Consider the following 19027-nt stretch of genomic DNA (forward strand, 5'->3'; position numbering starts at 1 on the left):
ATATATAAAGAACTTCTACAACTCAACACCCCTCCCCCCCCAGATAATCAACAACAGGTAGAGGACCTGAATGCATTTTTCTAAAGATGACATACAGATGGCCAATAGACACATGAAAAAATGTTCAACATCACTAACTACCAGGGAAGTGCAAATCAAAACCACAATGAGATATCACCTTGCACCAGTGAGAATGGCTAGAATCAAAAAGAGAAGAAACAACAAGTGTTGGCGAGGATGTGCAAAAAGGAACCCTCAAGCACTGTCGGTGGGAATGTAGATTGGTGCAGCCATTGGGGAAAACAGTCTGGAGGTTCCTTAAAAAATTAAAAATAGAAATACCATATGATCCAGTAATTCCACTACTGGTATTTGCCCAAATAAAACAAAAACACTAATTTGAAAAGATATATGCACCCCTATGTTTTTTGCACCAGCATTATTTACAATAGCCCAGATACGGAAGCAACACAAGTGTCCATTGATCAATGAATGGGTAAAGATGATGTGTGTGTGTGTGTATACACGCAAATTGCCATTTGTGACAACATGGATGGACATGAACAGTATTATGCTAAGTGAAGTAAGTCAGAAAAAGACATATATCTGATTTCACTTATATGAGGAATCTAAAAGATGAAACAAGTGAACAAAATAACTAAGAGCAGTAACAGACCCATAGAGAACAAACTGATGGTTGCCAGAGGGAAGGAGTGTGGGGGGACGGGCAAAATTGGTAAAGGTGAGTGGGAGATACAGGTGTCCAGTTATGAAATGAGTAAGTCACAAGGATAACAGGTACAGGATAGGGAATACAGTCAGTGGTATTGTAAGGACGCTGAATGGTGACAGAGGGTAGGTTCACTTGGGGTGAGCATACCATAAGGTATGGACTCATCAAATCACTATGTTGTACACCTGAAACTAGGGTAACATTGTGTCAACTGTACTTCAACAAAGAAAAATGTGTGTTCAGCATAACACATACATCAGCTACTCTCCCCTCCTCCTACCCATCCACTCCCCTACTCAGCTATCCACCTATCCAAGAATCATGCGCTGGGCACTCTCATGAACATATGGGGACGTAACAGTGAAGCAAACAAGACTCCTATCTTCAAAGCATTAATATTCTAGCAAGGAAGATAGATAAATAACAAATCAAACCAACAATGAATGGCATTTCAGGTAGTGACAGGTGCACTGAAGAAAAATAAAGCACAAGAAGAGCACAGAAAATGACTGCATAAGGTCTAGGAACTATTTGAGATATGGTGGTAGGGGATGGCCTCCTGAAGAAGCAAAGCAGCAGCATTTCATTATTAATGGCCAGAAGTATGACTGGTATTTACTAAAATGGCACATCCTTCTCCCATTCTACTTACTAGCTGCCAGCAGAGCACTGTGGCACAGCACGTTGAAAATTAATAGTTTGGTGCCAATATTAATTCTAAAGAGATTTCTTCCTTTAGTCAAAAAATAAGAGAATGCAGCACTTTGATGTACAAAGAGATTTTTCCCACTTCTCATATCTGGTAAGGCAAAACAAAAGTTAGAGAATGAATAGATTCTGAATCAGAATATGTGCTTTACCGAGTGAACAAAGATAATATGAAGGCATCATTTTTTCTATTTCATGAGGCAGTTTTGTAGGCATTCCTCTCATAATACAAGCAAATTGTAAAGTGATAAAAATACTTTTTTTAGGCTGGCAGTGCTCATTAAATTATATAATGAATAGAAATGTGCTCTGAAAAGCAAAAAGCACTATATGAACATTAAGGAAGCATTATTACTATTATTAGCCAACTCACCTGAAGATGAAGGAAGCTGATCATAGTCCTGTGATGATCTGTTGGATTTGATATTTTCACCTGGTAATCTCCTAGCAGGAGGCAAAGGAATTTGGCCACTTGCTGGATCAAAAAAGGGATCTTAAAAGTAAAGATAATTTTCAAATTAAAATGGTTATCTTTACCAAGTGGCTGGAAAAAAAATTCTAGAAATTCTCTATAAAGAGCAAAAGTTTTGAAAATACTAGAATAAGAATTTAATAACTGATATTAACCATCTTCTAATCCTATTTTCTAATTTATTCATTACTTGCTCAAATATGCTGTTCCTATTTATTTCTAGACAATACAAAGTACTAATTATATATTTTTCAGACCTTAATTATAAAATTCTTAGTGATAAAAGCTGCTTTGAATTCTTATTTTCTGTCCCATTCTGTCCTGTACAATGAGTAGAAACTGTTGCAAAGTAGGGGCGCCTGCGTGGCTCAGCCGGATAAGCGTCTGCCTTCAGCTCAGGTCATGATCCTGGGGTCCTGGAATTGAGCCCCAAGGGTCCTGGGATGGAGCCCTGAGTTGGGCTCCCTGCTCATCAGGGAGTCTGCTTGTCCGTCTGCCCTTCCTCATGTTCTTGCCCTCCCTTTATCTCTCTCAAATAAATAATAATCTTAAAAAAAAAAAAAAAGAAACCTGCACAGTAAAAAAAAAAAAAGTTTTTGAATTTTGCCTATAAGAGTCATTATCAAATCAGTTAATCTCTAAGTGTTAGGCATAATCTGTAAAATGTACCTGACATTTGGGATTTGTGAGGTTTAAATGAATCCATGTGTGTGAAATCTCCTGTATATATAAAGTGGCTTTTAAATTACTACTACATTGGGCATCCTATGCTAAAAGTCATTTTTAACTGGGTCACTGAAGAGTAGATTCAATTGTTAAAAATTGTGCTATTAGTAACATTAAACTTTGCATATACAGTAAAAAGTGATATTTTTAACCACCTTGATAATCAGAGCAGGGGCATCTGCAATAGGGCAAATTATAAATTATACACAAATTAAAAATTATTTTGCTAATTTTAATGATGTTTATTAACTGGAACTGAAGGCAGAAAAATAAATTTTGTCAGTGGTACCATATTAAATTGTTAGGACCATAAATCTAACTGGTTTAAAATTAGTAGTATATGGATTTAAATCCATAGATCTGGTTTCATTTCTGAGTAGATACACATTACCTCTGCAATGTCTGGCTCACTGATAATTTACTTAGCTACCACTTCTATCTCTGGCTCCTCTGTTTTCTTCTCTCATATTACTTTCTTTTATGTCTGCCAGCATCTCCAGAGGTATGGTAAGTTCCTCTGAGGGAATGGGACTTATGTTACTCATCATGTTTGAATTATATCCCCTAACACACAGTACCAATCACATTGCTTGGCAAGTAGCCTAAACGTCATAAATATTTGCTTTTAACTACCAAAATAAACCCAGACCAATTTATATTTTTCATAAATTCAAAATCCGTGAAATCTGAATTGCTAGCATAAGATTTAGATTGTAAATATTAAGGATCCAATGTTTTAACATCCCTTGAAGTTTGTCATTAAGAATACGTAAGAATTTGATTATTTAAGAAGAAAATGAACACATACTAACTTTTAACTAGATAGTGTAAGAGTTGAGGACTTTGATTATTATTTTCCCCATTTTGAGTACAATAATTACCCCTGCTTTGCTAGAGACTTTTTGACCTAAGGAAGCTTACTTACCTTGCTTTCATTAAATTCAAGATTAAAATTAATGTTAGATTTTGCACTTTTGATATTTGAAGAGTCCATGGTTCAGCCTCATTAATTTTGCTGAAACATTTTCAGAAGCAATGAGAAGATAAATCAAATCCCATGCAACAAATGTTAATCTTTTCATTTGGAAGAGTAAAGTATTTGGAACTAGGTATGGTGATTTCTGCCCAAATTTAGAAATTTCCCAAAGATTCAGAATTGAATATTCAATAAAATTTACCTTCCGTTATTGTGCATTTTAAACATCACTGATGTGTGGAAAAGATTGCCTGTTTACAGTACATACACTTTAAAAAAATTTCTTTAGGGGTAATTTAAAGGTTTGTCAAATATGCTGTACTAATCATGCATTTAAGACTAAACATTAGATCCTGGGTATACTGCAGGGTCATAAATAGACTACAAAATATAGAGTTGTAGGATATTGCTCCATTAAACTATTTCACTTTAAAAGTCACTAGGGTACACTAAAAATACTACCATAAATAGCAAAAATACTTAGTTCAGTTCTGACTCACTATCATATGTGTCTTCCTTCACGCTAAGTTTGCTACTGGTCAGGGATAGGGCATACTGGGCTTCTAGAGCAAGTTGTAAAGTTGAAAGTATTCATGCTTCGATGGGAAAAGATCTGCAACCCAATTACTACAGACAGTACAATAACCACCAACTGTCTCCTGATAAAGAAAATTTGAAAAGCAATAAAGTTTTTAAAAATAAGTTCTTCAAAAACTAATTAAAATTTTATATCCAGTTAGAATTAAAACATACAAATTGAAAATACCATAGCCAATGTACCATTTATATAGTAATAAATGTTCAAGAAATGAGAGAATAAACACGATGGGATTAATCTATTCTAAAAAGCAAAGTACTATTGCCTGTGATTTACAGTATGGTAATGTTAAATTGAAATTAATACTTAGTTTAGAGATAACAAAAATCTAAGGAAAGACTGGGAGGAAAGGTTTGCTCACTATAAAAGAAGTGGGAAAATATTCATTGAAATTATGCTATGTAAGAAGGAAACCTATCAAATGGTTATTTCTAGGAGGTGGCATTATGGAATGTTTTTCTTAATTCCCTTTTTTTTTTTTTTTAATCTGAAACACTTCCAAATATTTACTCAAGTGTAGAAAAAGAGGCAAATAAAATTGGACAGTTAAAACAGTGGCATATTTCCTGCGGGGCTGTCCAAAAACCATCTGGAAGATTTATCTGTTATCCTCCACATTTTAAAAGAATATCAATGCAGGATCTAATTGTTAGAAGGGTCTAAAGAGCTATTTAGGTGAAATGAAATTCCTCCCTCTCTGTGGCCCTCACTCTTTAACTCACATTCATAAAATCCCTACTAGGTAGTGATCAGGCCACTGATTAAATCCTCCAGTGTTAGAGAACTCATCACCCCTCTGATTCAATAATTCTCAAAAAAAAAAAATGTTTAAGAATTCTTAATTTAGGAAATTACAAGGACATTTTCATTTTTTTGAAAGATTTTATCTATTTATTTGACAGAGAGAGACACAGTGAGAGAAGGAACACAAGCAGGGGGAGTGGGAGAGGGAGAAGCAGGCTTCCTGCTGAGCAGGGAGCCCGATGTGGGGCTCGATCCCAGGACCCTGGGATCATGACCTGAGCTGAAGGCAGATACTCAATGACTGAGCCACCCAGGTGCCCCAACATTTTCATTCTTAATCATTAGTCTCACTGGTCTGCCTTCGGAGGAAACACTGAGGAAATCTAGCCCTTTTTTCACAGATACTGTAACTAGAAACAACCCCAGTATATATACCGAAGGTCGTCTCACTCATTAAACGTTGCAGGTCCTTTAATCCGCTGTGGTTTCTGCAGTCAGGTATAAATTCCCGTGAGCACGCTGGCTGCCTTCCGCCAAGAATACCCCAACTCAGTATTTTCCTCAAAATTGAGCATGCCTCACAGTCCCCCAGAAGGCTTGTGGAAACATAGATGGCCGGCCCTACTCCCAGAGTTTCTGATTTGGTAAGTCGTCTGTGGAGCCTAAGAACTGTATTCTTATGTAAGTCCGCCGGTGACGCTGATGGAGCTGGTTTGCAGACTACAATCTGAGAACCCGCCACTGCTCTAGCCTGTCAGTCCTTCAACATCTCACCACACTGGTCTCCGTGACAGCTGAGCACTGGACCTCACCTCTCGCCTCCTCGGGTCTGAACTCTGAGTACAACCCTCAAATGGCAGGAGCTCCCATGGTAGCCACATGGTGACAGTGTTTCATAAAGGTCATAGTTAACAGAACCACCTAAATCCTCTTCAATAACTCTTGCTAATGACCTAAATATTCTATTTTACTTTGACATTGCACTTCTGGATGCAACTGGAAAACTTTCATTTAACTGTAATAAAGTCAATTTTTTTGGCTTTTCAAGTTGAATTGTGACTTTAGGATTGGATAAGGACTTCAAAAGAGATTCCAGGTCAGAAAAATAGTGAAAGCAAGGTTCAATGAGGGCTGCCAGATATGTTGTGTATTTTGTGCACTGCACAAAGACATGCAGTTATGGGAATGAGCAGACTGTAATACAGCCTTGGCTTTGTTCCTGGAGCACTGGTCCCGGCACAACGGGGAAGGATGGGGGCCGCTTTCAACCCACCAGCACAAAAGAAGGGCCTTTTTGTAATCTGAACAAAAGCACATATGTGCTAGCAAAGTATAAAGCTTTTTTTGAAGATTCTTCAGGTTTTGTTAAGATAGGACTAGCCCGTCCAGAATGGATGCTCATGCACAGCAGTGGGCATGACTATTTGCTGAAAGAAATCTCGCATGAAGGCTGAAAACAGAAACCAGATCAAAGAAGCATCAGAGCTGTACCCCTGCTTTGCTTCCCTCCACATCCTGCAGGAGTCCTAAGACTCCTTCGCAGAAACCCAAGACCTTGCAGTTTGGAAACTGTTGCTTCACAGAAGTCAGTGGGCTTATAAGGCTGGAAAGGTGAACCTGACTCAAGTGTGCAGGGCACTGAACGCTGGGAATAAAGAGGGAGGTTTGATCAGGTGTTTAACACAACACCATGAGGAAATCTAATTTTTTTTTTTAAGTCATCTATCCTTTGTCTTCAATTAGGGATAATGATTTCATTAAGGAAACCAAATCTCAATCATGCCCAGTAAAGGTTTACCATTACACTAGGCTAAAATCTTCCCGATTGAACCACAGTGACAGCAACAACTGTACAATGCTCATGCAGTCTGCTTTAAGACAGCGATCCCCTCTATTTCCCTTTTATGGGTCTACAACTAGGGAGTCAAACTTACATCATTTATAGAGGGTTCTTTAATGAAGTTCACTGAAATAAGAGTGCAGAGAGGTCACAAATCTACTTTAGATACATAATGTATTAAATCATTTGCAAAATGGTACTTAAATGCTTATTTATGAGTCAAAAGAAACCTTCATGTTCTATTATTATGTAAGAAGAATTAAAATAGTTCTTTTGAAAAGGAGGAACTCTAACATGTGGTTTAAGGAGATTAAGAGTACCAACTTCCAGGTATACAATAAATCACAGAGACTGAAAGTACAGCATAGGGAATAGAGTCAATAATACTATAACAACACTGTCTCGTGACAGAGGTGACTACGCTTTTTGTGGGCTACACTGAGGAGCGTATAGAATTACTGAATCAATGTTGTAAACCTGAAACAATATAACATTGTATGTTAATTATGCTTTAATAAAAAATAAATAGAATTGATTAAAAGCAGCTGTCTCAGTGGATCTCATATAGGATCTGGCAACAGACTAGAAATTTGTCACGTTAATGATATGAAAGGCTGGAAGAGGAAAAGAAATTACTATTTCTTCTCTTAGAAGTATTTCTTATCAAGGGATGTCAACACTATTGAGAATGGAATTAGACTACCTGCATGTACAAAAGAAGGTCAAGAGACGGTCAACAAGTTCCAACGATACGCCCTGGCCCCATACTAGCCTCACACCATAGGTTAAGGGTGACTGTTGCTGAGGTGCCTGGCAGCCAAGCAACATTAAAACAAGCAAACCTATATATGAAATAAAAAGAGTTTTTACAACTTTTGTTTTATCTAATTAAAGGTGCATTTTCATTTTGTAATTTTTTTTAGTAATATCGACGGCATTTTTATGAAGTTTTTTAAAGTAAAGCACAATGAAAAATAAAATTATGATAACTAAACATTTTACAATTAACTCTTTTGATTAAAAACAGGTAAAGCTGTGTATTTGTGTAAAATGTTCTCTTCCAACTCCCGGAAAACTTGACTTAATTTTAAAAGAAGGCACTACATTGGCTTTTATTTAATGGGGATTAAACCACATAAATAAAAGGTGACAGGGACCTTGTAGGAATCTGACCAGAGACTATCCAGAAGTTAGCCTTAGGAAAGGTTAAAGTTTAGAGTGACTTTTTTTTTTTTAGTGTTAAAGTCCATGTATAAAACAAAGATTTGAATAACTGAATAAGTGAAAAAGATAGCAAATGTTATTAGTGTTTATGATCTAAGAATAAATAGGAGCCTAATAGTTGTTTTTTTTTTTAAGATTCTATTTATTTACTTGAGAGAGAGCGAGTGAGCGAGCGAGCATGAGAGGGGAGGGTCAGAGGGAGAAGCAGGCTTCCCGCTGAGCAGGGAGCCCAATGCGGGTCTCCATCCCCGGACTCCAGGATCATGACCCAAGCCGAAGGCAGACACTTAACCAACTGAGCCACCCAGGTACTCCTAGGAGCCTAATAGTTATCCATGCTTTCTGCTTGGATTAGAAGGGGTATGACCCTCGCTCTTTGATTGGTAGTATCCAGTGAATTCACGGACCCCAGGAGGGGAGGGAGCCATCTCACACAGCAGGTGATATAGAGGACAATTCAATCAATTATTTACTGATGAAAAACTAAATTCAAAATTATTTCTTAAAAAATGAATCTCTTTTAGAAACTGAAGTTACCTATTCCAAGTTATAGGTATATAATTTGTGTGTCTCATCCATAAATCACCTCAAATCTTCTAAGTTATCAAACTGAGTGGAAAAAAAAACCTAGGAAAATGAATACTAAAGGTGAATGATAATGGCTAAGATTCCCAAGTTTTCACTAAGACACTGAGGCAGCCCAAGGTCAAACTGAGCACTTATTAAAAACTTTCAGATTTATCTAATATAAAAATGTAAGGTAATTATTAGAAAAGAAAAATTTTACACTCTGTTCATCCAAACCAAATTGAGAAAAAGGTTTCCGAACACGGATCAGTCTCACCAACGTGAAAGATCGGAACAGTTAATAGCAGCAGATTCAATGTAACTGTTTTTTCCTGACAGTTCTAATGGAGCGGATGGTTTATTGTAAATCTCTTTGTTTTTATTTCTACTCCTCACTTGAAAGGCAAAACAAAACAAACAACCTATGCAGTAATTTCTTCTTGAAAAAGAACACTTTGAATAGATATATTGAGATATTAAGGAATAACAATGGTAACAATAAAATGCAGATACTTCAGAAAAACTTATCTACTGATGTAATAATGCAATTTACCAAAACATTATCTTTTTGAATACAATTATGACCCGAAGCCATAGCTAGTAAAATTAAAACTATTAGGAAAAAAATACTACACTCAGAATCGGGAGAGTCTAAATTCTCTCCTCATCACTACTCTCCCAATCACGGAGCCCTTTTGGGTCTCAGGGATGCCTTCTGTGGCATGAGGATGTTATCTGGATTGGATGAGCTCTACAGCACCTAGGATTCCTATCGCTTCTGACATTTTTGTAATCCCAGAAGCCTGAGATCATGACCTGAGCCGAAGGCAGATGCTTGATGACTGAGCCACCCAGGTGCCCCTGTAATCCTTTGCATTAAATCAACCAACTCACAAGCAAACCTACCCAACTGCTGTTTTTTTCTACCTGGATTTCTCTGCTATGGAGTTAGAAACCAGTAAATTACTGATGTTTATTTGACAGTACGATCTTAGAAATGTTCTTGCTTTAAGTGAAAAGTTTTCTTTGGCTTTTTCCTCTTACCTGAAGGAAGAAGGAAAAGGTCCTGTCCTGAGGATGGCCGGCTGTTGGAGCCGGGAGGTTTGGAGTGTTCAGTGAGGCTATGCCTTGCAGGAGGTGGGGGAGGTGGGAGGGATGGGGGGAGGGCGTCAAAAGCATCTTCACCTGCATTTAAAGAAAGGTCAGTATCAACAGCAGAACTTCATTAATGAAAACACAGCAGCATCAGACCAAAGTAATGATTGATTTTCTCTTGCTGCTCATAAAGAACTTCACCTGCAGGGTTTATTCACAGTTTACCAACTTTGAGAACGAAAGCTGCTTATTTTCTGGAGTGTCTGAAGAGAAACACAGGCATACAAACACACATGTACATGTGCCAACTTTTCAAACTCCCAGGCCTTTCTGGTAAAAAGCAGCACTGCAGGTTATGAAAGAGCTTTTTATCTACCTGTAACCTTTATAATATTAAGACACGAAGTTTGAACTAAAAATTATTGTAGGTTGTACCATCAAAACAGAACTTTTTATGTAACAAGAGTTCACAGCCTCTTATTAGAAAATCACACTGTGCACAAGAAATTTAATGTCACAGAACAGATTATCTTTTAAAGTTTATTCTTCTGGATTTTAATTCATTTAAACTAATGTTCCATATATTGTCAAAATACAGAAAATGTACCTATAGTAGAGAAATGTATTTTTCTATTTATCAGATATTGCTAAAGAGGAACAGTTAAATATAGAACTCTCTTCTGTGGTCCCCAAATTACTTATATTTGCATATTTCCCAGCTTTAGTAACTACAGAATATTGCAGTATGCTTTTATGTCTACTTATTTTTCCCTTGTCACATCTTACTATTCTACTCATATTTTCCCTTATCTCAAATTCTTTAAAACAATAAAATTGCAATGTATGTATTTTTGTAAGTAATCTCAAATATTCTGTGAATAAAACAGGGTATAAGCAAACACCTACATATTCCCGTAGTAAAAATTCATGTATTTAAATTTATTGACTTAAGCCAAAGGTATATTGAAAAAATAGCTTTATCATTCATCCAACTTGCCTTACAAAACATATTCAAAGTATTTTCTCTAATGATCATAAGTCTTTTTCTAACTTAAAACATTTGGAGGTGTGGCAGAGGGGAGGAAAGAGAGCTTTGCTATCCTGCCAACCTTAGGCTATCTGCTACATTCATTATCTTATTCATCCAAATCCTTTTTTCAGCCCCTCAGTGTCAGGTACCATGCTAGGCACATGGGTAATGTGAAGATCAAAATCACAAGGCCCTGATGCAAGGAGCTTAGATTCCACAAGAAGATCTAAGAAAAACTCACAAAGAGGTCTGATTCACAGGTAAGAGTCCCTCAGGTCTCACAGAGAGAGCTCCACATTGGAAGGAGGACAGGAAAAGTAGAAAGCGGTATTCAGCAAGGTGTTATCAAGAACAGAAAGGCCTGGGATATCAGAGGCTCAAAAACATTTATTCATTAAATGCAAGGATGGTGTCTTCTAGACAGAGGGAATAGTATAAATAGTATAAATAAAGCATGAAATGTACAGGAAGAGCTGGAGGAAGGTTGAGTTACAAAGACAGGCTGGAGCACTGATCTGCATTGTTTGATATGGTAGTCACCATCCATATACAGCTGTTTAGTTGAAATTAAAATTGAGTTCCATCCACAGTCGTGCAGGTGAATATATAGATTCTTTATATCACCACATAAAGTTCTACTGAACAATGCTGATTTAGGTCATGAAGACTTGGGTAACAGGTCAAAAACCAGCACATAGGAAGAAGTGGGAGGGAGAAAAAAACTGTAGGTAAAGAAGTTAGCAGGTGCCTGTAATTGATGTAGTGAGAATGAAGCACTGAGCTACAGAAAGAGCAGGAGCAAAAGACACTGCAATTATATAACTAGATACACGGGTTGACGGTGTCTGGGAAAAACTCAAAAGGGTCATTTCACAGTTCTCGGTGCCTACTAATTGATTCAGAGAAGCTTATAGATGGACCTTCATCATACATTACTTTATGTTATGGTGACTTGTTATTGTGAAGCCTTAAGGTGTGGAGATTCTAATTGTCTTCCTCTAAAAATAGGTGAGAAACTTCTAGAATTAATAAACACAGATACCAGCACCAGCCAACTTTAACATACATACATGTGTACCTTCACGATGTATACACACACATTAGTGTACTTTACATTAAAATTCGAACCAAAGAGACTGAGATTCTTTGGATGTGTAATTGCAGTGATTATAAGACAGAATCTATCTTATATATATAATTTTCCATAATGTAATTAGCTAAGTAAGGGGAACTGGGCCATGTTATGCTGAGAGAAAGAGTAAGTACACATTCATTAAGAACTGTACTTAAGGAAAATCTCAGATGAACACTTCAAATCTACTAGAACACAAGGGCTCAGGGGAAGGAAGGATGAGCTCTCACAGGTTTTTTAGACTACATTTAGTACGTGAAGAGATGACTTGATAAAATGCAGACTGATGGCCAGCCCTGTACACCATTGCTTCAATCATATACGTGGAATAGTGGTTACGTGAACGTGAGAGCCACCACTACCTAGAGAATCCATTCTAATTCAGACAAATTCATAACCTTGTAAGTCTGTCTTACATTTAACTCTGAAATTTGATAATTCAGATAGATATTAACTGAAAGAACAGGGAGGGTGGCTTGTTTGAAAATTGTTTTAAAGGTTTCAACCTAATGGAGGGATGAGAAGATCATAATCAGAGGGCGTCCTGTTGAGTGAAGAACCATGCTTTGGATTGTCCCGAGTTGGAGGCCTGGCAGGTGGTAATGGCACTGGATCAGAGGCTGAATCAAAAACATCTCCTAGAGGATAACACAAAATCTTAATGTATTTTCAGTACAACAATGGCATGGAATTTTGCCTTTAAATTCTGACCATTAAGGTCTAGAACACAAAGAGAATATGTTTTATACATACCCTTTAAATATATGCCTAATTCAGGGATGTTTGATTTCTTCATCTCTGAAGATGTACCATGTGTTCCATTTAATATACAATGACCATTATCACAAGACCTAAAGCAGAGATCAAAGGACAAAAACCGTAAGAAAAACTACTTTCCATTTAAAAGTAATTTGGAGGGTGATAGGAACTAGCAACGCTGCTTATACGCCAAAGCTTGAAAACAAATATAATTTCCCTTTCTGGAAAAGGTATAAGAAATATAATCTAGATATTTTTATTCAACTATTTTTACAAAGAAGTAAATATCTCATGGAGACAAATAATCTTTTTTTTTTTTTAATTTTATTTATTTATTTGACAGAGACAGAGACAGCGAGAGCAGGAACACAAGCAGGGGGAGTGGGAGAGGGAGAAGCAGGCTTCCCGCTGAGCCGGGAGCCCGATGTGGGACTCGATCCCAGGACCCTGGGATCATGACCTGAGCCGAAGGCAGTCGCTTAACCAACTGAGCCACCCAGGCGCCCAAATAATCTTTTTTTAAAGTGAAATCAAGAGTTACAAAGGCCACAAAAATTGTTGATAAGCTAAACACATCTGTGAAAATTAACATGTTTGGACGAGTTCAATAATACCTTGTCAAGTTTTTGAAAAAAATATGTAGTAAGGCAAAAATAAATACGTAATAGTCCCAATGACTTTATTATTTGTTGATGGTATTTAACATATATTTATTTCTGTAATTTAAGCTTTCCTTATAATAAACTAGAGCCCATCAAAGAAGAAGAATTATTAAATGTTCCAAAATTTCATTAAAATTCTGATAGGCATATTCGAAGACATAGGGTCTGTGTGAGAATTTCACTCCTGCTGTGACCAAAACTCCAGCACTTCTAGCGGCTGTAGACAACTGACTTTGGCAAAGGCCTTGGGTACATGACAAATATTTTAATTTGGGTGTCTGTAAAGGATAAGACTTACTAAAAAAGTATTTTTGTTGTTTGTATTAATACATTGGAATCATACCATGACCACAATGGACAAAACTGGGCCATGGGAATATAGCAGGAAGAGAAAGTACAGAGCATCTTTTGTCTTTAGAATATGGCTGTGTAACAATGAACTCTCTGCTCACCAAGTTATTCTGTTCACAAAAAGCTATAGGAAACAGAGTTTGTATTTTCCTTTTCTCTGATTTACTCTGAATTCTTGGGCAAAGTAAAAGTACATACATAATGGACGAGATAGTGGATATTTAAATAGTTACAGCAAGAGTGTTTCATCTGAAATTCATTCCCATTCTCTCTGGTGGCCACGTCTGTTTCAGGGGCCAGAGATGGTTCATTTTAAAATAGTTATCATGTATTGAATTTTCATAATAATGATGGATTTTTATGAAACTGAATTGAATTATTCCTCTACTGTTTAACTTTTCCACATACTGACAATTTATTTCTTCTGATGTTCCAAAGGGGGAAAAGGAAGTGTTTAAGCTTAAAGAGCTTAAAGAGTGTTCTGTGGAGGACATAAGAAGTTACTTCATCCATTGGCTTTCGAGAACAAATTAGATAAAAAAATTCACTCCAATTAAGGTTAGGGATTATCAACATTTATTACTTCTCTATAACAATAGAAAGATGGTAATGGTGGTCATAATTCAAATTTATTTTCAGGATTTGGGAGGCCTGTCACCAAAAATCTCATCCAATATGATCTGACAATTAAAATTTAAAGCATTTAAATTATACCTCTCACTTCTTCAGCAATGAAAAAAATGAAATCCCAAGGAAACCAAAAAAGCTCATCTTATTTCAGTCTTTAAAAATTACATTTGTCAGAGTCAAAAGGACTAAAAATTGTGACAATTTGTATTTGATGTGAAGGAGTAAGTTTCTTCTAATAAGAGTAGTAAATATTTGGTTCTTCTGATATAAGAAATTGCCTCTCAGTTATTTATCTTCTCAATGATACTGTTTTATCAACAAATGCCTTAAACACCACTGATTAGCATGAAATGCTTTGGTTCTTGTTTTGAAATATGAAGCCCTAGACTGCAGAATATTAGTAATCCTGGTTAAGAATTCTGCAGAGTGTTGATAATTCTAACCAGGATCACTCATGTAAACAGCTCTCTGGTTAAAATGAAGATTTGCTCCTTTTTCCCAAGTATTGCATTTTCACCTCCGTGTGATACTCAAAGGCACTAAAAGATTTTTTAGATTTTCCAACTGAAAAGAAGGAAACACCCCACTCATAAAATGCTTTCCACTGATTGACTTGACCTTGAAAAGGAAATGGCACATGAAGGAAAGATGACAGAGATGGCTGAAGTGTTCGGCAGTTCTATCCTCAACCAAGAGCTACTGGAAGGCAGGAAGGCTGGGCCACCAGCCGGAGTTGAGCCCTATGCTGTGTGCCGAGCATTGCTCCAGGGATTCCGTCTCACAAAGGCAATGAGCTCACAAAGTAAGTTTCAAAACCAAGATCTGACTTACTGAGTACCTCGTGTAAGTCAAATGAGAAAAAAGAAAAATACTTGAGATTACAGATTATTAAGTCAATTATGTAAGTGCAGAATCATCTTTCTACTTTTAAAAGCATACTAATATTTCAATACCCACCACCTGTTTTTAGTAACTGTTATACACCTCAGTGGAGCTGCCACTTCAAAGACCATGTTCTCCATCATAAGGAGAACAAACAACTGACAAGAAGAAAAAAAAAAAAGACACTATCCCTCACAATCTTATTCGAGCTAAGGAAAAGTAAAATAGTTCCTGATTAAAAAAAATACAACTAAGGGAAATACTTTTAGTTGGTTGTTTTTTTTTTTTTTGTTGTTGTTGTTGTTTTTACTTCTTCAACATATGATGGATAGAAATACGTAGCATATCAAGAAGGGAAATGAATATATATTATACTAGTCTTTACATCATGAAAAAAAATTCTAAGGAAGGTTGAGTAATACTTTAGTTTCTGAGCACTGATTTTTCTTCATGAGATATGTGCTTAGAACTGATCATATGCACTGAAAATAGCGTATTAAAAATTCATGAATTAATCACCACAATACGTAATGTACAGCATTATTAGACTATAATTTGTTTTGTGGGGGGGGAGGGGCAACAAAATGTTCCATTAGATTTACTAGTCAATTAATTTAGTTAAATGACTACCTGATTAATGAGGAATCTCCATCTTTTAGTTTTCTCTGAAAATAACGCAGAAAATAATATATAGGAAGCGGTTGTTTTGACCAAGAAATCAAGGATTTTTAATTAAATACATGTAATTCAGTTGCTTAAAAAAAACCACAATGATAATGCTTATGCAGATGTGAGGTGATAAAAAGCGGCCTGTATGCTTACCTAAGAGGAGGTTTTACATTATGGCAATGAGATGGTTGTGAATTCAGGGAAACAGGATGGGATGAAGGAATCTTGTATTCATCATCATCTTCCTCTACTGGGTCTCTGGTTTTCTCTGAAAGGGAATTTGCTAACGGGCCAGTACACCTACCGGAGAGGGAAGAAAATCCAGTCTAGTTTCAGCATAACAATTCAGAACAGGCAAGTCGGATGTGATATATTCAAATCAAAGGAGCTACTTTGTCACTTGTGTTCATTTTTCAATTACAGGGTAACATCAGAAGGGCTGTTCTTATACTAAATACAAATGAAAAGGATTTTCAATCTTTTGTTAAGAGTCTATTGATGAAATAAAAGAATTTTCATACTTATAATTTTAAATGGCACAGTAAGAAAAACTAGTATCCTGTCAAATTAAATAAAAAGGTCTTGAAGTCAAAAGAGAATGTATAAAATTATTCAAACCAAAGCTATTAAAATATTAACATTTTGTTCCAATTTAACTTAAATGGGTAAATTAAGATAATAAATATATATGCATGGTAGTTTTATATATTAATGAAGTCTTTATAGAAAGGTCAAACTTTGTCTCTTGTGAATATTACCTATAGCTGAAAAAAATCCAGTTCAATTAAATGAATTCCTTCTCCTGTGGAGTTCAAGTACAATTCAAATTGTTAATTTTTTTTTCCCCAACAACTACTAAGAACTAAAAATGACTGGAACAATTAGGAGTAGATAATAAGAGAACTTATTAAGTCTTTGAGGTACAGTACATTATTTTCATGGCTTCAATTCCCTGGCTAAATAAAAAAGAATGAAAATGAGTACAGCAATTACCTAATATCAAAAGAAATTTTCAAGCATTTTACTTGTCCATGAGAGTAAATAAACAAAATAAAACAAAGCCAAACAAGGAAACAAAACCTACTGTTTTTCAGTCGTCGCTAATGGAGTTTAATCTAATCCTTGCTTATGCAAGTGAAAAATATCAAAGTAGAAACACAAGCACCTACCCTAAGTTTCTGGCACCCAACCAATTTGCAAGACATTGTTGGTGTATATAAACCCAAAGCTTTTGTTAGTCATGGTGAAACCTTTGTTTCATTAAAAGCTTTTTTTTTTTTTTTAATTCCTGTGACTGCAATTTTGAAGCACCTTCTGTAGAGGGAGCAAGAATCCTTTGGTACATGTGCCATCAAGCCTGAAATAACTTTCTCATTTAGATTTCTTCTCACTAGTTAGAACGAGAAACATTTTAAGGGCTTTTCTTTGTGCCCATTACAAGAAGACATTGTGAAAAACGTAAAGGTTTTCAAGTTTCAACTATGTATTTGAATCCTTAGAAAGTTCAAAGATTAAAGAAAAATCCCTCCTAAGACTTTTCAAAAGCATATTTTTACCTGTCTTTGAAGACTTTTTCAATACTGATTTTTGAATTCTTGTTTGTTTGAACAATCTCCAAATTCAAATGACAGTTTATAGTGAGATGAAAGCACAGTGACACAGTGACAAAAAAATCCACTGCCCAGAGCCCAAGCTAATGACCTGATTAATAACCTAAGGGTTACAACTCCAATGGTGTAACCTTAGAAGAGGTATGTATATTCCAAATGAAGGCTGGGGAGTACATGGACTGCAAAATGGTGATCTTGATGGGTGTTAGAGTAGGGAATTCAAACATGACCATGGACATTGATTTACCTAACTCAAGGACCAGAATGGGTTCTATCAGCAAATGAAAGAATATACATCCTTTCTGTATCCTAATATACTTTCATTCATAATGAATCCTTTTTTCCTATGCAAGTCAAGCATATCCTGTATAAAAGAAAAAGACTTATTAACCAAATGTTCAACAACATCAATGTTAGAAATCTACCATCTGCCTGTTGAGGGTTACTTCCAAAGATTTAAGAGTTTCCAAAGAAGCACTGCATATTGAGACAAGAATGGACAGTTTTTGAAATCACATCTGTTATGGCTGATTCTATATTTTCTCTTTAATGATAAAGAATTTCATCTGGGTAATTCCCCCCCCTACTCTTTTGCTTTGCTGCAAATCAACATATGGAATATTTCTGAAGAAAATGAAAAGTAAAGCTCACCTAAGATTTTATGGAATAATAAAGGCTTACTGCTAAAATTTACTAACCATGGATTATTAGCTTAAGTGGATTTTAGTGGATTATAACCAGAAGTGAAAAAAGCCTTCAAGTGGCATTTCTATCTAAATCCAAAAAAGTGCTTAAATATCCCATTTATCACCATTTTAATAAGTTCGAAAGAGTCAGATATTTTTCTTCTTTGTGTTTTTAATGCAAACTTCTTATATCAGTATAATATTCTACTTAGATAAGCCAGTTTATAAAGAATATCATTCCAGTGCATTTAAAAAAATTTTTCTAAAGATTTATTTTCTTTACACAGAGAGAATGCATGGCGGGGGAGGGGCAGAGCGAGAGGGAGAGAGAAATTTTAGCAGATTCCATGCTCAGCAGGGAGCATGATGCCAGGCTGATCTCACAATGCTGAGATCATGACCTGAGCCGAAACTGGGAGTCAGATGCTTAACCAGCAGCGCCACACAGGTGCCCCTCGTTCCAGTACATTTTACTCAGCATTACATAACTTTTTGTATCAAATTAATCTTATCCAGTTCTGAAGGGAAAAATAAAAGCAGTTTCTATCCTAAAAAACAGGAATGTACAGTATGGACTTTGGGTGATTATGTGTCAATATAGGTCCAGCTGTTTTAACAAATGTACCACGACGGTGGAAGATGTTGATGATGGAAAGGGGAGGCATGTGTGTGGGGGGGTTAGTATAAGGGAAACCGCTGTACCTTTTCCTCAATTTTGCTGTGAATCTAAAAAAACTAAAGTCTCTAATTACTCTAAACTTCCCTAAAAAATAAAGTTTTAATAAAAAAAGAAGGTACAGGGGCATCTGGGTGGCTCAGTCATTAAGGGTCTGCCTTCGGCTCAGGTCATGATCCCGGGGGGCCTGGGATCGAGCCCCGAGCCCCGCATCGGGCTCATCGCTCAGTGGGAAGCCTGCTTCTCCCTCTCCCTCT

The 19027-nt window shown here is 36.3% G+C and overlaps 1 protein-coding gene across 4 annotated transcripts in view; it reads right to left on the reverse strand.

The window, feature by feature from the left end:
- CBLB (Cbl proto-oncogene B) overlaps positions 1 to 19027 on the reverse strand; it is a 222459-nt gene that overhangs the window by 24320 nt on the left and 179112 nt on the right. For 2 of the 4 annotated variants that reach the window (XM_021692313.1, XM_021692314.1), the window contains 5 exons: positions 15952 to 16098; positions 12599 to 12696; positions 12352 to 12483; positions 9633 to 9773; positions 1815 to 1934 (listed from right to left, as the gene is read on the reverse strand). In XM_021692313.1, the coding sequence (XP_021547988.1) occupies positions 1815 to 1934; positions 9633 to 9773; positions 12352 to 12483; positions 12599 to 12696; positions 15952 to 16098 (638 nt within the window). The remainder of the gene's footprint in view (positions 1 to 1814; positions 1935 to 9632; positions 9774 to 12351; positions 12484 to 12598; positions 12697 to 15951; positions 16099 to 19027) is intronic. The other 2 variants (XM_021692316.1, XM_021692315.1) reach the window with 1 other exon arrangement.

The sequence above is a fragment of the Neomonachus schauinslandi genome, chromosome 1, assembly GCF_002201575.2.
Source record: "Neomonachus schauinslandi chromosome 1, ASM220157v2, whole genome shotgun sequence".
In the NCBI taxonomy this organism is placed as follows: domain Eukaryota; kingdom Metazoa; phylum Chordata; class Mammalia; order Carnivora; family Phocidae; genus Neomonachus; species Neomonachus schauinslandi.